We start from the raw sequence: 23,375 nt of genomic DNA on the forward strand, positions 1-23,375 counted from the left end.
TCCCCAATTACAGTTTATGGCCAAATAAAAATCCACACAAATAAATGGGTTATCGTTACCATGACCGAGGAATTTTCCTAACAACAAACCTATTGAATTTGCGCTACTATAATATTTACACCGCCAATGGGAACTCAAATTTCTTATGCAAGAATTCCGCACCCAAGTCCTCATTAATTCACAAACATGTCAAGCACATTATTATGGCCAGGCTAAAACAATAATAGTAATGATGCCAACCCTTTTGGCCAGACATGAAGTCATCTTTAGGTCCACAAACAATTGGCTAACGACGCCATACCATCGCCATTCGATCACAGAATTGTAAAGTGACTCCCTTCCCTAATGGCGGAAATGTTGTTTACCCAACAACTGACCATTTCGATTCCAATACCAATCCCAAATACCAATATAGTATATATATATTTATTTATATATATATGTATGCCAACGCGATTAATTTTCACTTTCCGCTCAATGGGGAGGATAACCAACCAGCCCAACCTGTCCCGTGTAATCGTTAACTTTTTAATGGATTCTGTTAGAATAACAAATTCGATTTAATCAATTTTTTGCTTCGCAGCGATGGCTTTACCAGTTCGACTTGTATTTATTATTAATCGATGATGCACACGACGCTCATCAATTGAATTGAATGTATTCGATATGCTCCGTTCCTTCGATGATAATAACGCCTAATTTTTATAATTCAATTTTGGTAGCACTTCTCTTTGTGGCTCTATCTAGTTGAAGTTTGTATTTGGACTTTTGTTACGTTTTCGTTGTTAGCATCGAGGTGATAAATAAAGCTGAAAATCGTGTCCGAGCGTTCTTGAGCCTTTTATTCATGGCATTCATCATTAGACGCCGTCATGATTTGAATGAATAAATAGACGACTCGAACGGGGGATGTGGCTCCCTGTGAATAATAAGGAGTTTGTCCACAGTGAGCAGCTTACTAAGTTTGAAGTTACCAGAGTTCCGTGTTTGAAAAAAAAAAAAATACTTTGCAACTTTGTTTACCCAACCATTGGTTATAACCACTGGAGGATTATATTGTACATATATATTTTAGATTTTTTCGTTGCTCCAGGGAAAGGCTTTCTCACAAACATTTGGCTTATAAGTCCGGCTTAAGCCGATAATTGTAATTCCTTGGCCAACTTTTACCGCCTCGGGCTCTCTGGATCTCCACTCATGTCCCAGCACAAATACAAAAAAGATTCGATTGAAAACATTAATTGAAAACAGCAACAAAGCAAGCAAAGTCGAAAATCCATTAATAACCAATGCAATGCAACTAAATGTCAAACTGTGGGATTTCAAATTTGTATTTCCTAATTAAATGGCTTTAAAACTGTAGTTGCATTAACATTAGTTCTTTATAATAATACCAACTTTATTATGGCAGTTAAAAATTGATGTTATTAGTTATGTAAATACTTAATTAGGAGAATGTTGAGAATGATGTACATATATCTTGGCTTGATTTTTTGGATAGCAGGTGGTCTTGTAAGCTGCAGCTGATTGCCAAACTGAATTGTTGCAATTTTTGCAATGGAGGAGGAAACTTTGCAATGTTGCACGGCTGTTGTTGTTGTTGTTGTTGCTGTTGCTGTTGCATGCAAGTGGCATTGCCATTGTTGTTGGCGTTGCAGTTGTGCAAACGCATACAAAACACACATTAGGCATCATTTAGCATGTTTAGCATGTTTTGCATTTTGCGATTGCCCAATTAACCCGCTTATATGGTATTTTTCTGGGCGCTAATAAATTTTCAAGCCTACGCAAAGGGGCGTTTACAATGACAAACAATTTACATGGGACTCTTTTTTTTTAGCCCAGACATCTTGGCTGGCACGCCTACGAATGTGCCATTGTCTTGGTTACACTGACTAATAATGTTTGGCTATAATCCTACGTCAAAGTCGTATATTGATATGGGAACTTTTGCGCATTTCTCTGTTTGCCAGATAAACGAACTTTAAATACTATATCCGCAGTAATTAGGAAAAAACCAATCCGAAGAGCTTAACTTTCACCCCAAAGACGCAAAACACACACGATGTTGCCTCGGGGGCACTTTAATTAAATAATTTGTTTGTGTGCATAAATATTTGTTAAAGTCTTAGGCAGTTAATTCTTGCAAAGCTCCATTGTTTTGTCCCCCTAAAAGGTTTGTGTTTTTTTTTTTTTGCATTCTACCAAGCAAATATGAATATATTATAGTTGAGATTAAGGAAAAGACAAGCGGAGTGCAGTTTGGAATTTCGAAAAAATCGTTTCATTGAACAAAAGAGCAAAAATAAAATGCAAAATGTTAACAAAATGATGTCAAGGCATTCACTTTCAAAAGCAGAGAGAAGAATTACGCAGGCATATAAAAAATATATAATTTGTAAAACAAAAACCTGCTGCGGCTACTTCAACTCAATTAGCCCAACTACAAAAGTTAAAAAAAAAGAAAAAAAAAAAGAAAAAAGGGGCAGCAACAACATATTGTGTTGGTTAAACTTTTGAGCCACTCCATTAAAGTCGGGATCCCTACTACCCGTCTACAGACCCCATTAAAGCCGAAACATACTCTCGTAAATCTCACGAACTTCTGGCATTCGACACTAAACACACATCTTTTCAACGCAGTATCATTTTCGTCCAGTATTTTATTCTTTCTGCACACTTTGTTCCTATCTGTTTTTTATAGCACAATTTACTTTATGATCTGTCTATAAGCAAAATTAAAACAAATAGTGGGTTTTTTTTTACACTATTAATAGCCGCCCAAGATGCTCAGGCTTTAGTACCGAATTCGAGGGAATTTTTTCTTTATCGCCAAAAAAAAAGAAGTGTACAAGAAAAGGCAAACAAAAGTCAATGTCGTTTGTTCCTTTGTTTCACTGTAAGATGAGAACTGAATTTTTAATTCGTTTCCAAAATGAGTTGCTATGAAAGTTTATGGGTATGGATATGTATTCGGATTAGATGTTTGATATGGTGGCATTATGCGAGTAGAAGATTCTTGGAAAAAGATTCGTAAACGCGTATATTTTATTATAAGGATACATATCTCTAAGTTACATATATGTGAATTTCGCAGTTTATGCGTTTAAGTATTTACGAATGTATAAAATACATTAAATAAAAGCTGATAGCTCGCACTTTTCACTCTTGATTTCTAAGCTATCTTTATTCTCCGTATACCCGCAAGAATGCCAATATAGATGATGGCTTAAACCCGGTTTTGTCTGATTCTGAGGTGTGTGCTGCCAATCGATTGTCGAGAGAATACAATGCTATACAAATGTATGCCATACATTTATAGTTTATTCATTTGTTCAATTAAATGCATTCCAATGCGTTCGCACGTACCGAAAGGCTTCCTTCAACTTACTCCCTATATGACTCATCCGGACTGCCCCCCATCTCGTCCAGCATTGCCAAAAGTTAGGCGACAATCGCACATGACACACATGCCCAAAAAAAAAAAAATAAATAAATAAAAAAAATAAGCGAAAATAAAAATACATCTGACGAATGCGAATTGCGAAACTGTTTAATTTAGTTGCGAGTCACTTTTTTTATCGTATTTATTTTGAGACATTCTTGGGTGCCTCTGAGTCGAGGCTCCAAAACCAGAGATCTCAGCAGAGAATTCAGAATTTACGATTTATTCGACCTGACATTGTGGAAGGGAGGGAGGGGAGGTAAAGTGGAAGGGGGGGGGAGGTTGGAAAACCACACACAGAGGAGCATGGCTAAATTGATATTGATGTGCGAGTGGGGCCCACACTAAGTAAACATTAGAATCAACTTTTCAAACTTGCAGTTGACACAGTTTATGCTAGACAAGCCGCCAACAACAACCAATCGGTGCACCTGAGCCCCGAACAAAGCTATGCGATTACAGTGGAACCTCTTGTGAAAGAAACCAATGTGCAAAAAAAAAAAAATATGCGAAATATTTGTCTTATGAAGCTATTGCTTCCAACTTGTGTCATTAGGTTTTGATTTTCGAAATATTAAATTGGTTCCAGCTTGTGTAGGCCTCACTGTACCTATCTGCGGGCCCTCGTCGGTTCGCTCTAAACAATAATAAATTGCATTTTCTGTTAAACTCTGCGGCTTGGCCTATTGAGAACTTTCAAGTGTTTGGTCCCCAAACAAATAACTTCGATGTGGTTCTCCGTTGGCTTTTGCATTTTAAGCTGCCTGGGAAACACCGAATCCCAGTTCTCGTTTGGGAAACAAACGCAAATTTAGTTGTTAACGGCCAAGAAACAAATAAAAAAATAGAAAATGCTTAGAAATAAATGTTGATAAATGACTAGGCACATTCGGACTGGACAAAAGAAGTCGAGAAACCGAAATAGAAATATCAAATAAATAAATTAAAAGCGTTTACCTAATTATAAGATACGATGATCAATCAAAATGCCAACAGATGTTTGTTACCAAGGGAAGAGTAGCGGAAATACACGCGCATATGTCATATTAAGTAAAAGTCAGCTTGTTTTATTTTATTATTTTTTATTAATGATCACAGCAAATTACAGTGTCACTTTCATGTCATTAAATATTTATTGAGATGGCGCAGAGTTCTTCGTCGCCACTAATCACATTGCTTGCAAAGGAAGTGGCTAAATTTCTCTCTCATCGAAAGACTTACCCGCACGGACCTTGAACCGCTCCTGGTTTCCTTAGTTGGGTGTTAATATTTTGCACACCAAACTGAAACTGTCCACATGGCAGCACTTCCTCATTACGCTCTTTGCATGATTTTGATCACTTTTATTTTTATTTTTCTTTTCTTTTTTTTTGCCAAGTGAAGGCATACAAAGTGTACTTTTCTTATAGGTATGATTTTTTTTTTGTGGTGCTTAATTTTTGTATTTCATTTAATGTGAACTGGGTGTTTAAAATGCGCGCTCACGCACAATTCGAGACTTGAAGACTTGCAATTATGGACAAAGGGGATGGAGACCATTCAAAAGTCCAGAGGCGGCGGCATAAATGATAATGGGTGGGGCAGGGCCGGTGCAAAACAATTATTTCGCCTTTTTTCTTTTTTCTTCCCCTCTTCTTTTTTCGATTTTAAATATTTTTTTATTATATGTTTACCTTTTCTTACAAATTCAGCGCGCTTTCTTTGGCCGCTCTTACAAGGCGGAGAAAACGGAGACGATGTCATTGCCCCAAGGGATCACTTCAGATAGTCAGTCGTTGGTTAGATGATGGACGTTGGTCGGGGGTGTATGGCGATGACTACTGGGCTTTCTCACAATCGTTGGCATCTATCTATGTTTGAATGACTCTTCGGTTGACATTTGCATGAACATTGGAAAACGTAATGGGTGGTGGTGGGGTGGTGTGGAGCGGGTCCAATCGAGGGAAAAAGTGAAAGCCAGCGATTTTATCGACTGCCCAAAGACACCTGCAGACAGCCAAGGTCATTGCATAGAAACAAACTCAAAGCTAATGATATGGTCACAAAACCTAACCAATTGCCTTTTGTCCGAGGGGCTATTGGTTATTGGAAATTGAATACCGAACACTGCATACGTATTGTTTATGGAGTATATCAAGTGTGGCAAGTTCCTATGAACATTCGTTGCGGCTGCGAGAATGGGCAGCCACTTGGCCGTAAATTACCATAAATTCCATTCCGCAGAACAGTTTGATATTTATAATTTTAAATCACGAGCACGACTGTCTGCAACTTTATAGTTGGCCATAAAAATCAGAACCGCAAAATGGCCACAGCGATTAGATTAGAGCCAGAACGCGCCTGCAGTTGGCTAAAACACCTCGTCGCGATTAGGCCAAGCAACTCGAAAGTGATGGATCTTAGAGGTAACCTTCCAGTTAAGTTAGTTACTTGCGAACCTCGGCCAATAATCGGTCCTCTAATCGGCCACGTACGTGAGTGATTAGGCTGGAAAATTGGGTTCAGTTCGATCGGTTCGCTTGGGGCGAGGAAACAGAGGTGTTTGCCCAACTTTATTGTATTTTAATTACGCTCCTCACAGCGACTAAATATAGTTAGGTAAAGCGAATGGAAAATGTACTTTGTCGCGCCATAATTGCGAGGTTTTAAGTGCTTTTCAGGCATTTAATACTCGTACTTAATGACTCTTGATAGTTGCATCTTGAACTGGCGTTTTTAGCAAACAATTCGCCATCTAAATAATGTGAAAATGTTAAATGCAAAAACGGAAAACTGAAAACAGAAAACAGTGGGGCCTGTGGTGGCGTTTTTCATCTACAAACAGAAAACAGTGCTTCAAAAAATAGTAATTATAATACCTGATACCGTAAACATTTGCATATTGTTGTAAGCTGTGCGAAAACACAACACAACACGAGACGAGACGAGACCGAAAGGGAAAAAAACACTTTAAAGCTGCTGTCGAGTGTTAATCATGGTGTAATTTATTAGCCAGTTGACACTTTTTGGCCGCAGTTGCGGAAAAATTCACTCGAAATCGGGTGTGAATTGGTGGTAATGTTGGGAGTGAAAGTGTGGCTCTGAATTTAGGATTTAGCCCCCTAACACTCATTCATAAATGCGATAATAAAAGCGTGTTAATTGCGGTGCATAAAACATACGATTGGAACACTTAAGTTCTGACAAAGTTCAGGAATGGAATTTATTTGACTCGTATGAGTTGTTTGTCAATCATTCGAAAATAAGAACAGTTTGTCATAAAATATGAAAAAAAAACATGTGTAAAACAATTGAATCATTGAAAAAATCATATGCCCATGACTTGTTGCGAAACAATTTTAAACAACAATTTTTCCATTTTAGGTTTTCTAAATAGAATTATTGGGTAGTCATAAGTCTCTCCCTTGCTTGCATTTATCCCCATGGATAAATAAATTAACTCATCTCCTGATTTCTCTTGCAGATCTTCCGTAACATGCTCTTGTCCAACGAATATTGATTGGGTATATGAGCAGCTTAGCTCGAAAATGGCAGCCAACAACGGTAACAAATTCTCAATGGAGCACGATTCCGAGGGTTGTGATGAGGTGGACTTTATAGTGGCCACGCACAACAATAACAACGATTACGAGGATTTGGGCAGCGTGAGTCAGGCGGTGATCAACACCAAAGTAGCTGCAGCAGCAGCAACCGCAGCAGCAGCAACACCAAACAACGAACCAAACAGCAATACATTGAAAAAAGCCAAGGAGCGTCGCACCCTCTTCCATTTCGGAAGCAATAAGAAGCTGAGTCAGAGCAAGTCACAGGAGAGCCAGGAGGCGGGCAGCAAGGATGCTACGCCGGCGACAACTGCTGCTCCATTGCCGCCGGTGCCAATCGGTACGCCACCGCGACAGCACAAGTTCGTGAAGAGCAACAGCTTGGCCAGATTGCTGGGCAACACCTACAATGCCAAGAAGTTTGAGAAGCAGGAGCAAAAGCGTCTGGCCTCCGGATCCGAGGGCGGCAAATTCAACACCTACAGTGGAAGGCGTGGCCGTGCGGGTCCCTATTTGGAGCGATTCAAGCGGGTGTCCAAGGAGGACGGCGATGTGGCTGGCGAGGATGACACGGTGAGGGTCACGAACGTCATAACCCTGACGACGGACTCGCGGGACTTGCTCTACGGCAGCCGGCAGGAGCATGTGGGTCGCACTGGGGGCTATGACCAGAACGATCAGCTCACCTCGAAGGCGTATCGCACGCTCACCCGCAGCTTGGGCAAACTCTGGAGGCGCACACACAGCGTGGACATTAGCACACCCGATCCGGAGTTCAAGGTCTCGTACCTGGGCAACGTCCTGACCGGTTGGGCCAAGGGTGAGTCAGACATCTAAGCACAATTGGATCCATACTAATGTTGCATCCTTAGCAGGTGAGGGTTGTGTGGAGAAACAGCTGAATACGCTGTGGCGGAACTACACCCAGCACTCCAAGCCGGACGTGATCATGCGCCTGAAGGTGTGCGCCTCCGGCTTGAAGGCCACCACCCGGCAGCACGGACTCACGGAGTACTGGGCCCATAGGATCACCTACTGTTGCGCACCGAAGAACTATCCGCGGGTCTTCTGCTGGATCTACCGCCACGAGGGCAGGAAGCTGAAGCACGAGCTCCGCTGCCATGCGGTGCTCTGCAGCAAGGAGAAGATTGCCCAGGACATTTGCGATACCCTTAGGGTGAGTAGTTCCTACTGATCCGAATTCTGCAAGAGTGGGACATGGCTACCAACTATAAATTACGAGATTATACTTAAGTGGTTCCATATATGAAATCAAATATATACGCATGACTAACCATTTATGTTTATCTATGGACTTTTTTCCTCCAATTACGTACAATCTCTATGCGCGTTTTGTCATGTCGCTTTGTTTATCAAATTGAAGTTTTTCTATGAGAAATTAATAAAAATAAGTCTGGAAACTTCCAGTTGTATTAACTAATATAAGCATGCTCCTCTTCTTGCAGTGATTACTATTTAAAACATGCTCAATATATTCAAATATATATTTTATGTTGCAGGAAAACCTGGAGAGCGCTTTGCGCGAATTTAAGCGCGAGAAAATTCTGAAGCAAAACGCTCGCTTGAGTTTGGCCAACGCCGTCTACGATAATCCGAGCTTGCCGCGCCGCAAGATCATGCTAAGTGTGGGCGGCAACAACTACAGACCGCCGCTGGAGCGCTCCAAGTCGGCGCCCAAACTGATGGCCATCGAGGAGGCCATTGGCGAGGAGGAGGGCGATGAGATCGAGGACACCAATGAGCCGGAGATGATGCCGTGCTGCCAGAAGGACTCCCTCTATCCGGCCATGACGCTGGGCAGGCGTCGCTGTCGTCGCGGCCACTCCATTCGGCGAACGGGCAAGATACAGTCCTTCTCGCCCTGCTGCAGTTCGCACATGGCAAAGGAGTTGCCGCAGGAAGAGACCAAGACGATGGCGGCGGCGGGCAGTTCCGCCAATGATGGCTCCGATTCAGACGACTTCGAGAAGCTGCTTAAGTTCGATACGACTTTGAGTAATGAGTTGTTGCCGTACTTCGACATGCAGCTGCACAAGAACAGCAGCCAGAGCATGGTGAGCCTGAGCGAACTCAAGGAGGAGGAGGGTGAACCGCTGAGCCTCCTGCCCACTATTAACAGCGATCCCAGCGCCGATCCAGAGGCGGACTACAATGCCGAGGATCACGATGTGACCGCGCCTCGACGCAGTGGCGTTTGCAGCGACGGCGAGGAGGACTTTCTGGACGATGCGGACGACCATTATTTCCGGCATGCGGCCATGCTGACCATGCTGCACCGCAGTTCGATGAGAAAGATGCGGGCGGCCGATCAGACGAGTCTTAAGTACCGCCATCAGACGCAGTCATCGATCTCCTCCAACGCGTCCAGCTCGACGACGGCCAGCACTTCGGCGGCAGCGGGCGGAGGATCCGCCCAGCAGGGTCTGACCAGTCCGGACAGCGACGAGGGTTCCATATCCAGCGGCTGCGAGACGGCCAGCACAGTCACAAATGCCAACCACGAGGAGTACAACAGCAAGCGGGTTAGCGATCCCGGCCAGCTGGAGCAGTCGCCGGACTTGGAGCTGGAGCAGGCGCAAGTGCTGGAGCAGATGATGATCTACCAAAGACTGGAGCAGCAGCTGCGCAAGAACAGCGGCGATGCCACCAATTACAGCAGCTCGAGCAGCATCACACTGAAGCGCAGCAATTCCGGCAGCGACAAGCAGGAGAGGAGCGACCATCCGGATGACGACAACAGCGACAGCGACGAGAGCGGCTACGTGGAGTTCCAGGAGAAGGAGCGACCGGGTCAGCAGCCGCTGATCAGCGAGGCAAGCGTTACGCTGGCCAAGATTGCGACCGTCAAGCCGCAGGTACCACCAAAGCCGGCTCCACGTCGCTCGCTCAGTCTCAACGCGGTGGCCACCGGCGCCTCAGCGGGCTCATCCGCTGGTAAGGCTCCGGGCACCGCTGTCTGAGCGAAATGCTTTAATTACAACGGAAACCCGTCTACAAATTGTTATTTCTGCACACCCGTCAGCGACCATAGCAAAACACAAAGTGCAAGAAATTGAAATCCTAGTTGTAGATTAGCTATTAGCACCTAGTCGTTAAGTCATTTGTTGTTGGTTCATCGAGAGGAAAACCTAACGATATTCGCCCATCCCCCATTTTCCATCCCATCATCTAAATCTGTGCCCCTTGATCCAAAAATAATGAATTTATATTGTACGCATTTGTAAATAAATTAGTCGCCCTACGCACTGCATGTACTATATACATTTACACGATTGTCATTGATGAACTGTATCTTACTTATCAATATAAATTATTATCTGAACGGTGTGTGTGCTGCACAGAGGAAAGTGTGAACAATAACAATTGGTTAAATTATATATATATGATATCAAAATTTGATTTATGTTACATTTAGAACGAATTATAGCCCTAAAATAGAAAGAACCTAAACCAATTTTGTACTGTTTGTTCTCTGTGACCTTATTGATTCGCTTGTGATTATATCGATTCCATTCCCCCAGAGGACAGGCATTCTTGTGCGTTTATGAATTTTAATTTCATTCCAAACTTGAGGCAATTACATTGGACATTTAGCAGATCTATCTACTGGCAGATTGTGCTGCTGCTGGGCAGCAAGTTTTGTTGACGCAACATATAACAAACCGTGCCGCGGAAATCGCGCAGCGAATGGTCCTGCAGCTGCTGATCGAAGACCTGTTGCATGTGGAAACGAATACGAATGTGAATAAGAAAACCAGTTGAGTGCATTCGATTACGGCGACGATTGATCGCGGCTACTCATACTTACGCCATTGTAGACGATGGTGGGAATGAAGCTCGGGCTGTACTGTTTGGTCACCAGCTCCGCCTGCAGCTGCAATTTGGTGCCCGTCTCGCTGGACAGGCAGTGGACCACATCGGTGAGCAGGCCTGCCTCATTGGCACACTGCGTATGGAATGGTAAAGGTATATATAATGGGTACAATGCACACAATGGGCGTTAATCAGTTGGGCAAACACAGCACAACGAGTACGCGGAAGGTAGATTACCTGATCAATGCGGGAATAATCCGGAGCTAGCATCTGGCACACCACGAATTTAACCTGCGCCGCCTGGTTTGCGGTGCTGTTGATGACGCAACTCTGGAGGCGATTGCCCTTGCACTCAGCCGGTCCGTGCTGGCAGTGGAAGATGGCACCATTGCGCTCCGACTGCGATTTTCCGAAGGGCACTAAGAGTATATCAATGTAGTCCCCGAACTCCTCGTAAACGGGTCCTAGCTGATGCATGAAGTTCCTGCTGTCCGGGCACAAGGACTCGTAAAGGAGGGTGATGTGCAGCTAAAAAAGGAATTATTCAGTCGAAAGATAAAAATCATATGATGCCTTTCACCTTAACTATTAATTAGGCTTCGCATTATACCAGTAATTATTCATTTTGGGCTACTGAATAATTCTAGAATCTAGATTCAGATAAATTTACATAAAGAAAGTAGTGTTTTCTTAATCATATTACTAGTTCTAGCCGAATTTAAATAGTATAGAGAACACAGCTTAAAAGAATTTGTTCACTTAATGTAAACAAAAAAGCCAAAGGCGTTGGATTGCAATCAAACCTTGTTGGACTGGCGCTTCTCCCGTGGCTTCTCCTCGAGCTTCGCCCATCCGAGGGACAGAACGAGAAGCAGAAGGCTTGCGGTGGACGCCAACTTCGTCATCTTGTGACTAGTAATTTGAGCTTTGGTTAGCCAAATCGATCGACCTTCGACGAAGTGCGGGAATGAAGGCTTCTGTGTCCGCAGCGAATGCCAAGCCCAAGCTAACGCGACCGTCGGACTCGATTTTAGTTGAGCAACTGAGCGCCGCCGTTTTGTCACATTCGGTGCTTAATTTTGGCTAGCAGCGAACTGGGAACGGGCAGAGCTGTTTTACCACCTCTCATCGACGTTCTCGCAGGCAAGCCGGTTTCTTGACTCAGCCTGATTTCGATTTAAAAAGCTTAACTAAGCATTCATACATTTAACGGATTCGCAATACGATAATTAACACTTTTGGCTTAGTGCAAATATTGGGAAGAAGTTACTATGAAGGCTAATAAACTTTTTATTACTTGTCAATAACTATGCTATTATATTTATTGTATTATATTTATGTACTTCTTTGTTAGATAAGCATAATTTAAAGATACAGTATCTCACCTGTTTCATATTCAACTTAAGCTGCTCCTTGATTTCCTGGCATATATTTTCAAGTACCGAGTAATATGTGAAAGTCTGCCATATCAGAAGAGACAGCATAAAGGATAGTATTATATTCACACTTAGTCTGTTCATGTCTGCAATAAATATACCAACTAGTAACTACGTTTTCCATATCAAACTAATTTGCATGGCCAATTTCACGGAAGCGTTTAAAATACAATTATTTGCTTTATTTGAGTCTAAACGGTGTAGCGCGAACTATTTAAATGCAATCGATTGGCGACTGTGGCTACAGTTATCGATAGATTTTACTTTTAAAAACCGTGACTCAATGAATCTAAATTATCAACTATGAATTATAATGAATTACTATTTTCAATTTCTTGTTATTTTATTAACAACATAACTTTGCTTACCTTTCATTTATAAATACCGTGATCGAAAATTGGAGTCACTAAAGTCACGGCAGAAAAGTTCATCTCTATTAAGCCAAAGCCAAACAAAGAAGCACACAAAAGTTTATACCATAGTTTATTGTTTACCAAAAATATGACCTGTAGTTAAACAGCAGTTAAGCAATGGAGGACCTGTGTCGAATTTGTGGCGGGGCCTCGGAAAACATGCTGGGCATTTTCGACGATCAGGTGGAAGAATATGTTGATGGAGCCAAGCTCGCTGAGATGGTGAAGACATGTGCCGACGTGCAGTTGGATCCCGACGACGCTATGCCCCAAAAAATGTGCATTTCCTGTGTCCACGATGCACGAACTGCTTACGGATTCAAGCGAAGATGCGAAGAGAACTACAAGAAGTTCTATTTGGCGATATTAAATGGGCAGGTCATCAAGGACGAGCCCAACGAGGAGGATTTCCTATTCATTGAGAACCCAGACAAAGGCAATCTGGAAGCAAAGAAGAAACTCAACAAGGAAATTAAAAAGACACATCAAACAGCTTCCAGAACAACCAAGTCTTCCATAACAACCAGTAGAGCTGGCAGACAGCTAAGGAGTATAAAGAATCAGACTTTCAAATGCGAACTATGCATCAAACAGTTCAAGCGCCAAATAAACCTCCTGGACCACATGAAGTAATTACAATCAATACATATGATTTCACCTGTTCTTAAAATTGTATATCTCATTCCACAGGGTTCACAGCAATTCACACGTATGCCAAAACTGCGAAGAGCGTTTTCTGTTCAAGGCCGATCTGGATAACCACCAATGTTATCGCAATAGCAATTCCACCGTCGAGTGCCCGGAATGCTTAAAGGTCTTTTCAAGCACCCAGAGCCTGGACAGCCACAAATGCAAGGATATGCAGGAGCGTTCGCCCTTTCAGTGCCCCCACTGTCAGCAGGCCTTTACTCGCGAACAAAACCTCAAGGCGCACCTGTTGATCCACGCGGAATCGAAACAGGGAAACGGACCCCACAAATGTTCATACTGCCAAACGGGATTCTTCAACAAGTCGGCCCTCAAGGTGCACATCCATGCGCACATGGGCGAACGGCCGCATGCCTGTCCCTTCTGCGTGTCCAACTTCCGTTCCAAGCAGGCCCTTAAGGTCCACATCCGCATACACACGGGCGAGAAGCCCTACCAATGCCCCCACTGCCCCAAGACTTTTTCGGACAACAATAACCTGGCGAAGCACCGACGACGCCACTCGGATGAACGGCCCTACAAGTGTTCCATCTGCCTGCAGGACTTCCGGGAGAAACATCATCTGAAGCGGCACTTTCTGGGCAAGCATCGGGATGGAGATCAAAAGCTAAAGCTAAAGTGATACCTTAAATTCTTGACCAAATACCACGGCTTACTCGAATAAATAAATTAGGATTCGGTTATGTTTATATCTCATTGTTTCTATAGTTCATATTGGGATTTAATTGAATTTAGGATTTATATTTTCGTAGAATTCGAACAGCACTTTGAAAACCATTTGGAGTGGCAACACCGTTTTTCTGTAAATCAAAATTCGATGTAGACACGACGATATAGACAGCGTTGCCATTCGGCCGTGATTTGTTCACGTGGCACCACCATTTTGATAAACAAGCTAAACAACCCTTAAATCGCTCGAAAAGAGCAATGGAAAAAAACAACAAGTTGTATGTTTATAAATTATAAGTCTTACAAATTGTAATTGTGGTTTCCGTTTGCTTAGAACATCAAAGCAGCTACCAACACACAAAAAATACCGAATATTTCTCGACGTAATTTTCCCTAGACGTCCTTACAATTCGTCGTGTTCGCTTTGATCTTTGTCTTGCTTAGATTCATCATCCTTCTCCTCATCGTCATCATCCTCGTCCTCATCGTCCTTGTCGGAAGCCTTTTTCGCCTCCTCCTCGTCCTTCTTGCGCTGCACCTCATCCTGGGCCTCCTTCATTTTCTTCTCGCCCGCCTGGGTGTTCTTGACTTCGGCAGCAGCCTTAGCGGCCAGCTCCACGTCGTCCGTGATCAGGACGTTGTCGAAGATAGTGCCGGACTTGACCTGCCAGAGATCGAAGCCCAGGGTGCAGATCTCCTTGCGCAGATACAGCTTGTCGTCGGGCACATACTCGGGATTGGCGATCTCGGGATGCTCCCAGGCGCCCTTGTAGTTGGGGTTGTCCAGCTGCTTTGGCTGCCACTCGCCCTTGAACTCAGGGTTGTCGATCATCGGTGGCTCCCACTCGCCGTCCATCTCATCGTCCCAATCCTCAGGCTTTGTGGCATCTGGGTCGGGAATGTGCTCTGGTTTGTCCCAGTCCTCGGGCTTCTTGTCATCGGGATCGGGAATGGTGGCCTACAGAGATTTACGTTGTTGTTTAATAACAATGAGCCAAACCGGTTTTTCGATGGGCTAAAGTCTGATTTGGGCGGGGATTTACAACTTACCCTATCGTCCCAGTCTTCGGGCTTGGTGGCGGTGGGATCCTTGATCTTCTTGGGGGCCAGGAAGTCCCAGTCGTCCTCCAGGTTGCCAGACTCCACCTTCTCGTTGTCGATGAGCACCTCGTACGTGTTGTCGGGTCTGACAATCAGCGTGTAGAAGTGGGTGTACACGTCATCTTTGCAGCGGATGTCTTTGCTGATTAGGTGGTTCTTGCCCTTGTAGCTGAAGATCACATGGACCTTCTTGGTGCCGGGTCCGCAGATGTCCGGGCCGAACATGATCTCGTACGGCGACTCGCCGTGCATGTCGGTCTGGTCGAGGGAGCAGTCGAACAGCTTCACATAGCCGCCGCCGCAGTCGATATTCTGCTCGTGCTTCACGGAGAACTGCACCACGAGGGGCTTGTCCTCGTTGGAGAAGCCATCAAACTTGCGGCTGGCCGCGTAGAATCGAGCATCCTGAGAGGTCTGAATGCCTATATAATGTGTGTCCACATCAATACGAATGCGCGCCGCGCGGAGGTGGGGGGCGAGAAAAAATGTGTATACAGTTACTATAGCTACTCGAAAACGTACACGTAGTGGTTTTTCTTCTTCTTCCTCTTCTTCTTCGTGCCCATGTTCTCCGCATACACGGGCACATACAAATGCAGATAACACGCCGACGAAAAATAAAAATGGCAGAACGAGCGAAGAGAAAGATTTGGAAAAGGGAGTGACGACACATCGACACATATACGCTACCTTTGTCGGCCTCAGCATCGTTGTAGAAGGTACCGGGGGTGAGGACGAATTTTCCGAACTCCTTGCCAGGATGTTTGCTGTAGATCCACGTATCCTCCCAGTTTTCTACGGGAACAAGCGGGGGAGTGCTTTTATTATTCTTCTATTTTTATTGTCTCTCCTTTCGTTATTCATTGAAGGGGAGCGGAGGACCACATGGCGGCCATAGAACGCGATGACTACCACTTACCGTTGTCGAAATTCTCCTTCAGATAAACCTCGGCACTAATAAAGCCGACTGTCGCCAGCAACACTATCACTGTTTTGCACCACATCATGTGAACGATCCCGCACCACTTTTTGGACTGACTCTTCCAACTCCGATGGTTGTCCGAACTCGGTTAAAGTTAAGTACTAAATGCCGGCAAGAAAGTGCTATTTATTTATTGCATCTAAATCGTGCGTGTCGGAGCGGGACGGCTTGTTACTGAAATTGGTTTGCTGGAACGTTTTCATTGGCCCAAATCAGGCCAATCAGGGATGTCTACGTATTCTTTTTCACCGGCCAGGGCTGATTTCGATAAGCAATCGCATGCTGCCCTGTCGCTATCGATTGCTTGAGCTGGAATTAGAAACACTAAAGTGACCGTTTGCTAATTAAATTAAATTATAAAATATATAAAATTAATATATTCTGGCATACAATTAATCACTTGCAGCAGGCTAAGCTAAGAAAACATAAAATTACTCCAATAACAATTCTTCTACTACTTAACAATTGTAGTAGTTACAGGAAGAACAGTTGTGCTTCCAGAACATTCCTAAGCTTTTTAACGGCTTAAGGGTTTTGAAAATTTTAACTCACACTTACATCACATGTTAACAATTAAGTTTTCACCCGATAAAGTTCATAGTATTTAAAAAGTTAGAATGTTAATTATACATTATAATACAAATCAAAAACAAATAAAGGAATTCCAAAACTTTGCACCTGTATTTCGTTAATTTTAGGAACTTTTTTATCTATAAGTGCTAACTTTTACATTTGACTTTATTACATTAAAAAATTACAATTTTCGCTGGAAATGTATTATATTAATAAAAAAGATAAATAGCCAGAAATAGAAAAGTGAAATTAAATTAATTAAAACAAAAAAGCTTTGGTATTTATACCAATAGACCTTCTAAGGTATTTTTTAAGACCTAGCTTTGTGGCAGATACGGTAAGTTCGTGTCGAGCCCACGTGTTGAGCCAATCTTATCAAACGCCGATTCGAATGCGGCATTAAACAAATGGATTCCCTTAACAACGGATGGTTCAGCGAACTGCAGGCCGATCTCTGGCCCGGTCAGTCATTCTCCCTGAAAGTCAAGGAGGTCATCCACAAGGAGAAGTCCCGGTTCCAAGACATCCAGATCGTTGAAACGTAAGATAAATAATAGATAAACAAATACTTGGACACACAACCCCATTTGTTTACATCCGAAATTCCTCAGTCTAGACTGAAGTTTGAAGATAGATGTCAAAATAAATTAGCTTAGATTGAGATTAAAAAACTAAATTAAAATCATTATAAACACGCAAGTCACACAAATCCGAAATTTTTAACAGCTTAAGCTGTTGAGATTTTAAGGACTAACCTACAATAGCCTAATCCCATATGTATCCTACATTGAAGGTCCCTAAATCATAGATTGTAGAAATCGAAAATTTTCCACTGGTTGTTCAAACACAAATTGCCCAGCCAGCATTTTCGGACCCTTTGGTTTTCGTGTGTTTATTCTTGATCTGCACCAACAGCCTTATCGATGGAGTCATCTAGGGCCAAAAACGACAGACAGAATACTGATAGCAAGTCAGCTCGTCTTTCAGGTTTGAGTTCCTCCAGTCGAACATTGGGTACACTTGCGCCGCTGAAAAAATCAATAATTCGATAATTCTATTACAGCGAAACCTATGGACGGTGCCTAATTCTGGACGGAATCATTCAGTGCACGGCCAGGGATGAGTTCTCGTACCAGGAGATGATATCTTTCCTGCCGCTCTGCGCCCATCCCAATCCCAAAAAGGTCCTGATCGTGGGCGGTGGCGATGGCGGCGTTGCTCGCGAGGTGGTAAAGCATCCACTGGTCGAGGAAGTGCATCAGGTGGAAATCGACGACCGTGTCGTCGAGCTGTCCAAGCAATATCTCCCAGCGATGGCCTGTGGTTTCGCCAACGAGAAGTTGAAGCTTACCATTGGCGATGGATTCGACTATATGAAGAAACACAAGAACGAATTTGATGTCATCATCACCGACAGCTCGGATCCCATTGGTCCGGCAGTGAGCCTGTTTCAGGAAAGCTACTACGAGCTAATGAAACACGCGCTGAAGGATGACGGAATCGTGTGCTCCCAGGGCGGTAGCTTCTGGCTGGACCTGGACTACATCAAGAAGACCATGTCCGGCTGCAAGGAGCACTTTGCTAAGGTGGCCTATGCCGTCACCTCCGTTCCGTCCTATCCCTGCGGCCACATTGGCTTCGTCATGGGCTCCCTGAACAAAAACCAGGACTTCGCTACTCCCAAGCTTGGAAAGTCCGAAATCGATTCTATAGACCTAAGGTACTACTCCTCCGAGGTTCACTCCGCCGCCTTTGCCTTGCCTCGATGGGTGCAGAAGCACTTTTACGAATGACCAGGTTGCGGAAAGATTCGTGTGTATCTGTTTGTTAAAAATAAATATGATAATAATATGACTTGTTTATCATCGCTTCTTAAATTCTTGGATATTTTCAACAAATGCTGACTCTTGCAATGATTCATTTTTAGTCGAATTTTTGTAGCCTGAGTATTTTCCTTCCAATCCGACTACCATCTTTCAGTTATTTTACTGTTGAAAATAGAACAAATTGTAATGTTTATTACGTAATGATATATACAGTTGGCTCTATTTAATTTTTGTATTTGTAAGTGGATGCTGGGTTAACATAATGAGACTTATTGCAATATTTTACACGACCGAATGTTACTCTCATTTATATATCGCATATATTGCAAAACTTTGAAAGGAAGCGTTTCTTATATGCAAAAATGACCTTAACTGCATGTGAATAATTAACTAAAAACTGATATTCAATTTCAATAACTTAATAGAAATTAAATCTTCAACCTGTTTAATGACTAATTAAATATTGTTATAGTTAGGAAACGCAATTGATACATAATTACAAAATTAGATGTAAAATATGTACAATCATTTAATATTGGTTTTTATTTTCTCGCCTATTCTAAAGTTAATTATCATTTCTTTTGTGTCGGATAGATTTTGGTGTCTAATGTGCGTGTTTTTATGTGTAATAAATATAATGTATGTGCATTGCGATTTTGGTAGCCGAGCTCCAGTTTTCGAAAAAGTCGAATCATTTTGTGTCCAATTGAGAACTATTTCACATTTTTCGAAATAGATGGATAAACTAATTATTGTGTGTGTACGAATACTCCACTCCTTTGACTGGGTAAATTTGAATAAACCTATAAAAATTCCTAATTCAAGTATAATAATTTTGTCTAAATAAATCAATTTGTAAATGTGTATTCCAAAAAAAGAATCACGAGCAGTTGGAAAAAAATTAATAATAATGGTTTTGAAAACCGGAGCTTGACTGTGTATAATTTGTTATGCGATTGATTTTGTATAGGGAATTTCATGTCTTCGCGATTACATTTGTTATAGCGTGTTTTATATTATCAATATAATAAAATAGGGTAGGGGTTTTTTCTTCATGAATGGCCAACACATAACACATCTATGAATATCGTTCATGTTTGCTTTGCTTTACGTTAAAGGGAGGTACTAATTTGTTAACAATTTCTATATAAGTCAAACCCGAACCGAGTCCGCTGCCTGAAACTTAATGTTTTTCTGTTTAGAGTGCCAGATTATTTCGACGACCATTGACCTTATTGACTAAATTGCAGATTTTTAAGGCTGGTCCTAGCTTCAGGCCCATGTACTTCATCATCATCTCTGAATTTAGCAATAATAAAGCTTTACCATCGATTTCCTACAGACGAAAATTAGATAAGTTACTTTATTTAAGGTAATTGGTAATAGCTACTACTTACGTGCTTTCGGAAGAGATCACCATGAACTGCAAGGGAGTTGTCGTTGCTCTCGATGTACTGGATCACCTCTTCGATGGTCCAGTCGATCGGCTGCGACCGCAGATGTGAGTTTGCCAAAGCAGAAGTGGGCGTGCTCACGGGTGAGGTAATCGCGGTGTAGCTCGGAGAAGCTCCCGCAGTTGCCGCTGCTCCAGCCGGCGCGGTGGCCGCCTTAGCCGCTGTAACTCCACCTGCAGCCAGTGCAGTGGACGAGGCTGACTGGCAGCCCGTGAACGGCGTGGACACGGATGTCGGCAACGAGGCGCTTGACGAGAGCGTCGTCGGACTCTTGTAGTAGCTATTCGAGGGCTTTACATTGGCCTGCTCTGGATGAACTTCTGCCACAAGAGGTGCCAGGTATTTGCCAATTGTGCTGGTGTTCGCCGATCCTCCGGCTAGGCTCGTGCTGGACGACGTTGACGAGCTGCTGCAATGGCTGGTAGATACGTGCGTGGTCTGGCTCGTATCCTGGTTTCCGTTTGTCGCAGAGCTATTCGTATTCGTGTTTGCGTGGTGTTGGAAGCGTACTTTGCGCAGAGCCTGCGTTGTGGAGGAAGTCTGCGCGTTCGCTCCGTTGGGCTCCGATTTGATGACCACCTTGTTGCTGGACTTGCTGGCACTGTTGTTGTTATTGTTGAGACTGTGATTGCTGTTTTGCTGGCTTGCAGGCTCCTTGCCATTGTTCGTCGAAGTTTTCGACTTGGACTCCACTGGCGATTTGACAGCCAATTCCTGCTTGATAATCTTCTCAGAGGGTGATGTCGTTGCCGAGTTGGATTGACGGTTTCGCTTGTCGGCGAGCACTGGCGAGGAAGGCGGTGTGGCTGACTGAGTCAGTTGACGCTTCCGACTATTGGCGCACTTCTTGCACTCCTCCGTCTCGTGGACCAAGGAAATGAGATTCGCACATGCCCGGCATGTAGTGCACAGCGTTTCGATGAATTGGGCGAGGCTTTCGTCATCCTTCATTCGCATTGGCGATGGTATTTTTACCTTTAAGAAACGAAGAGTATATTTTAAACATGCTTTTCATTGAATTTAATTGATCTTGAACTCACTGTGAAATTTTTCCCCGCTGCCGTCACGATATGAACATCTCCTTCCAGGGCAAACAGCAACTTTGAGAGCTGTTGCGTATCCGTGCTGGCAGCTAAAACCTCCTGCAGGCAAAGCTTGGCCAGCGTTTGGTAGGTGGGTCCCGTCACCATGCAGGGCAGTTTGGAATTGTTGATGAACGGACCGCCCTTGCAGTTCGGATGGAAGTGGGCTGTGGCAGGGGAAGCGGGAACCATAGCCTCGGACTCAGCTACAACAGTGTAGCGGGGTCGAGGGCATCGCTGTTTGCTAGAGCTGGAGTCCATGCGCGATTTATGGCCCGGTGGCTGCATGGGATGACAACTTCTAGCGCACCAGCCGGCGGGAAAAATGTCACGCGATCGGTAATTGCACCAGTAGTCGAATGCCCCTCGCCAACCATCGAATGTTACATGGATCTGATCATCCTTGATTGCATCTACTGTTGCACAGCAGATGAGCTGCGGGTTCTTCTTGTCGACAGCCTCGAGTTTCTGGCCCACCTTGAACAGGTTTTCTTCTGGCTCTGGCGGCTCTGGCTGGAAGATCTCTTCTGGCGCCACCATGGCATTGTTGAGGATCTTGCACAGATAGCCGGGCCAGCTGGATGCGTTCATGCGGAATCCCAGAGGCGGCTGCAGCATGCCACCGTTCTTTTCACAGTGTCCAATAGCATGGATCTCCGTAGAATCGACCAGCCGCCAAAAGTCATTCTGGGAGTCACTTCCATCCAGGCGTAGCCGCAGTCTGGAGCCAAGCACTCCGACCACGGTGGCAATGCAGGTGGAAGTGACGTTGCGCGGATCCAAAGCCTCCAGCTTCATTCCGATTTTAAAATCATTGTTGGGAGGATTCTGAGCCTGTTTGAAACATTTTGCAGGAGCAGCTTCGCTACCCGTTTCCTGGAAACCACAAAAAGTATGAGATTGGGGGTTAAAGCATTATCCCAGCTTGACTTACCTCTAGATAGGCATCCCAGTCGAAGACGTGGAAGCTCTCGTATTGAAAGGGCCCCGTTGGTGCGGGCGCTCCACTGGCCAGCAACTTGCGCTCGCTTTCCGCCAGACCCTTGCCCGATGCCGATCCGCCGCTGTGCCTGGTCGAGCAGTTCTTCTTCTGGTGCTTGTTCATGCACATGATCGAGCAGAACTCCTTGTTGGGCGCCCCATCGCGGATGACGTTGTCGCACTGGGTGCACGCCCCCTTGCTGTACGCCTTGCGGAACTCGGCAATGCATGTTTCCGAGCAGAACTCCTTCTTGCCGGTCTGCGTGGGCAGGACGTACTGCAGCGGTAGCTTGCCCTCGCCGCACCAGGTGCATGTGGCTCGTTTGGCCGGTCTACCTCGTTGCCGTTGCGTGGACGCGGGCGATGTTGTACTTCCAGGGGATGCGGATGTGGATGTGGAGGAGGCGGATGCGGATGCGGAGGAGGTGGCATTCGTACTGGCCCCTGGCGCAGCAGAATTGCTCCCGCTACTGGTACTGCTATCACGTCCGCCCGACATGGTTTCTCGCGTGGCTGTCCTAGTAGTCGCACTTGCTGATTCGCGCCGGCAAGCCCCTTGGCATCTCAGGCGATTTCGATTTCGTGTGTTCCGATCCGGCGGTCAAATCGCATTGCGGCTGCCTTGAATCATTAGCCACCAATAGCAAGTTTTGTTTTGCAGCACTAACTTTCCGATTTCTTTCGATTTGGCCTGGCGAAATTTTGCGGCGTTCTTGAGGTCACGTAATAACAAATTGGTGGCCAAATCGCATCGCATCACCCAACGAAAACAAACGCGAGCCGCACAATTAGTTTCTGGTTCACCAAATATCGAGCTTTATATTTAGAGCGCTGCGCGGATCTTGTTACTCGGTTTCAATCCGAAATTAGATGATTTTGAGTCGCTTAAACTCCAAAATGTTAGACTTTTTTTACTTTTACGCTCGGTTCCGCCATATTTGTTTTTCTAGTGGTGACATTCAGATCTTTGCGCATATCGATAGTTGCTTACCTGTGACAGCTCACGAAGCGATGAAAATAATCAACTAATGTGACTAATCGAAAAATGTTATCGAAGCAACTAAATGCAATTTTAAAATAACGTTAAATGGGAAATCACATAACTGACAATAAATAGTCAATTTAAAGAGCAAAGTAGATAATGCTCAATACTTTTACCACAATGTTGTATTTAATTTAACTGCTAATATAAATAAATATTTGTCATTTTTAAAAACGTAAGCCCTTATTATAGAAAAGAAATTTGGATTTCCTGTCAAAAATTGTACAGCGTAATGTAAAAACTATTTAGTCTAGTAAACTGAACCGTTTTGGTTTTGAGAATATAAA

The 23,375-nt window shown here is 43.9% G+C and overlaps 6 protein-coding genes and 2 non-coding genes across 17 annotated transcripts in view; 3 read left to right on the plus strand and 5 right to left on the minus strand.

Moving 5' to 3' along the window:
- Positions 1 to 10,463, plus strand: part of CG8312 (uncharacterized protein) — a 33,765-nt gene extending 23,302 nt beyond the window's left edge. For 2 of the 4 annotated variants that reach the window (NM_001275498.1, NM_001275499.1), the window contains 3 exons: positions 6,909 to 7,807; positions 7,863 to 8,164; positions 8,508 to 10,463. In NM_001275498.1, coding sequence (NP_001262427.1) covers positions 6,973 to 7,807; positions 7,863 to 8,164; positions 8,508 to 9,968 — 2,598 coding nt within the window. In that variant the 5' untranslated portion in view covers positions 6,909 to 6,972 and the 3' untranslated portion in view covers positions 9,969 to 10,463. Of the gene's footprint in view, positions 1 to 6,908; positions 7,808 to 7,859; positions 8,165 to 8,333; positions 8,453 to 8,507 lie in introns of those variants that run through there. The other 2 variants (NM_141661.2, NM_176438.2) reach the window with 2 other exon arrangements.
- Positions 10,464 to 10,546: 83 nt separating this feature from the next.
- CG9427 (uncharacterized protein) lies at positions 10,547 to 12,320 on the minus strand. 2 transcript variants are annotated; one of them, NM_001275500.1, is made up of 4 exons: positions 12,207 to 12,320; positions 11,059 to 11,349; positions 10,817 to 10,954; positions 10,547 to 10,722 (listed from the first exon to the last, which is right to left on the minus strand). In NM_001275500.1, the coding sequence occupies exons 1-4, from the start codon at positions 12,303 to 12,305 to the stop codon at positions 10,612 to 10,614; spliced, it is 639 nt and encodes a 212-aa protein (NP_001262429.1). In that variant the 5' UTR covers positions 12,306 to 12,320; the 3' UTR covers positions 10,547 to 10,611. The 2 variants fall into 2 exon arrangements, with proteins under 2 accessions (NP_001262429.1, NP_649919.1); NM_141662.3 differs by lacking the exon at positions 12,207 to 12,320 and adding an exon at positions 11,625 to 11,866.
- A 390-nt stretch (positions 12,321 to 12,710) lies between these two features.
- CG8319 (uncharacterized protein) lies at positions 12,711 to 14,066 on the plus strand. The gene is made up of 2 exons (NM_141663.4): positions 12,711 to 13,299; positions 13,361 to 14,066. Exons 1-2 carry the CDS (start codon positions 12,788 to 12,790, stop codon positions 13,998 to 14,000), a joined length of 1,152 nt encoding a protein of 383 aa, NP_649920.2. The 5' UTR covers positions 12,711 to 12,787; the 3' UTR covers positions 14,001 to 14,066.
- Positions 14,067 to 14,080: 14 nt separating this feature from the next.
- Calr (Calreticulin) lies at positions 14,081 to 16,241 on the minus strand. 2 transcript variants are annotated; one of them, NM_001275501.1, is made up of 4 exons: positions 16,068 to 16,241; positions 15,839 to 15,943; positions 15,098 to 15,570; positions 14,081 to 15,005 (listed from the first exon to the last, which is right to left on the minus strand). In NM_001275501.1, exons 1-4 carry the CDS (start codon positions 16,153 to 16,155, stop codon positions 14,451 to 14,453), a joined length of 1,221 nt encoding a protein of 406 aa, NP_001262430.1. In that variant the 5' UTR covers positions 16,156 to 16,241; the 3' UTR covers positions 14,081 to 14,450. The 2 variants fall into 2 exon arrangements, with proteins under 2 accessions (NP_001262430.1, NP_524293.2); NM_079569.5 differs by having other exon boundaries at positions 14,328 to 15,005.
- Positions 15,645 to 15,830, minus strand: sisRNA:CR46357 (stable intronic sequence RNA CR46357). Its single transcript, NR_163208.1, has one exon. It is a non-coding gene; the product is annotated as a stable intronic sequence RNA CR46357 (non-coding RNA).
- A 789-nt stretch (positions 16,242 to 17,030) lies between the features above and the next one.
- On the plus strand, positions 17,031 to 19,063 carry SpdS (Spermidine Synthase). Of its 3 annotated transcripts, NM_141664.5 has the most exons (3): positions 17,061 to 17,244; positions 17,497 to 17,690; positions 17,767 to 18,577. In NM_141664.5, the coding sequence occupies exon 3, from the start codon at positions 17,843 to 17,845 to the stop codon at positions 18,494 to 18,496; it is 654 nt and encodes a 217-aa protein (NP_649921.1). In that variant the 5' UTR covers positions 17,061 to 17,244; positions 17,497 to 17,690; positions 17,767 to 17,842; the 3' UTR covers positions 18,497 to 18,577. The 3 variants fall into 3 exon arrangements, with proteins under 3 accessions (NP_731384.1, NP_649921.1, NP_001247005.1); NM_169298.3 differs by lacking the exon at positions 17,497 to 17,690 and having other exon boundaries at positions 17,031 to 17,244; positions 17,767 to 19,063; NM_001260076.2 differs by lacking the exon at positions 17,497 to 17,690.
- Positions 17,425 to 18,466, minus strand: asRNA:CR45053 (antisense RNA:CR45053). 2 transcript variants are annotated; one of them, NR_125123.1, is made up of 2 exons: positions 17,837 to 18,466; positions 17,425 to 17,731 (listed from the first exon to the last, which is right to left on the minus strand). The 2 variants fall into 2 exon arrangements; NR_125124.1 differs by having other exon boundaries at positions 17,425 to 18,466.
- Scm (Sex comb on midleg) lies at positions 18,749 to 23,001 on the minus strand. 2 transcript variants are annotated; one of them, NM_169299.2, is made up of 4 exons: positions 22,000 to 23,001; positions 21,024 to 21,941; positions 19,927 to 20,958; positions 18,749 to 19,865 (listed from the first exon to the last, which is right to left on the minus strand). In NM_169299.2, the coding sequence occupies exons 1-4, from the start codon at positions 22,543 to 22,545 to the stop codon at positions 19,728 to 19,730; spliced, it is 2,634 nt and encodes an 877-aa protein (NP_731385.1). In that variant the 5' UTR covers positions 22,546 to 23,001; the 3' UTR covers positions 18,749 to 19,727. The 2 variants fall into 2 exon arrangements, with proteins under 2 accessions (NP_731385.1, NP_001247006.1); NM_001260077.2 differs by having other exon boundaries at positions 19,051 to 19,865.
- Between the last annotated feature and the right edge of the window lie 374 nt (positions 23,002 to 23,375).

This window comes from Drosophila melanogaster, chromosome 3R (genome assembly GCF_000001215.4).
Source record: "Drosophila melanogaster chromosome 3R".
Taxonomy (NCBI): domain Eukaryota; kingdom Metazoa; phylum Arthropoda; class Insecta; order Diptera; family Drosophilidae; genus Drosophila; species Drosophila melanogaster.

What these genes read in the sequence shown, in the direction of transcription:
- Calr (NM_001275501.1), bottom strand. Translation starts at nt 16,155, where the DNA reads ATGATGTGGTGCAAAACAGTGATAGTGTTGCTGGCGACAGTCGGCTTT. An exon ending in CGATGCTGAGGCCGACAAAG is followed by an intron (nt 15,571 to 15,838) that starts GTAGCGTATATG and finishes CACATTATATAG; the next exon opens with GCATTCAGACCTCTCAGGAT. An exon ending in CCGAAGACTGGGACGATAGG is followed by an intron (nt 15,006 to 15,097) that starts GTAAGTTGTAAA and finishes AAATCTCTGTAG; the next exon opens with GCCACCATTCCCGATCCCGA.
- Scm (NM_169299.2), bottom strand. Translation starts at nt 22,545, where the DNA reads ATGTCGGGCGGACGTGATAGCAGTACCAGTAGCGGGAGCAATTCTGCT. An exon ending in CAGCGGGGAAAAATTTCACA is followed by an intron (nt 20,959 to 21,023) that starts GTGAGTTCAAGA and finishes CGTTTCTTAAAG; the next exon opens with GTAAAAATACCATCGCCAAT. An exon ending in GTGATCTCTTCCGAAAGCAC is followed by an intron (nt 19,866 to 19,926) that starts GTAAGTAGTAGC and finishes TTTCGTCTGTAG; the next exon opens with GAAATCGATGGTAAAGCTTT.
- CG8319 (NM_141663.4), top strand. Translation starts at nt 12,788, where the DNA reads ATGGAGGACCTGTGTCGAATTTGTGGCGGGGCCTCGGAAAACATGCTG. An exon ending in AACCTCCTGGACCACATGAA is followed by an intron (nt 13,300 to 13,360) that starts GTAATTACAATC and finishes CTCATTCCACAG; the next exon opens with GGTTCACAGCAATTCACACG.
- SpdS (NM_169298.3), top strand. Translation starts at nt 17,111, where the DNA reads ATGGATTCCCTTAACAACGGATGGTTCAGCGAACTGCAGGCCGATCTC. An exon ending in GACATCCAGATCGTTGAAAC is followed by an intron (nt 17,245 to 17,766) that starts GTAAGATAAATA and finishes ATTCTATTACAG; the next exon opens with CGAAACCTATGGACGGTGCC.
- CG9427 (NM_141662.3), bottom strand. Translation starts at nt 11,726, where the DNA reads ATGACGAAGTTGGCGTCCACCGCAAGCCTTCTGCTTCTCGTTCTGTCC. An exon ending in ATTATTCCCGCATTGATCAG is followed by an intron (nt 10,955 to 11,058) that starts GTAATCTACCTT and finishes TTCCATACGCAG; the next exon opens with TGTGCCAATGAGGCAGGCCT. An exon ending in CCACCATCGTCTACAATGGC is followed by an intron (nt 10,723 to 10,816) that starts GTAAGTATGAGT and finishes CACATGCAACAG; the next exon opens with GTCTTCGATCAGCAGCTGCA.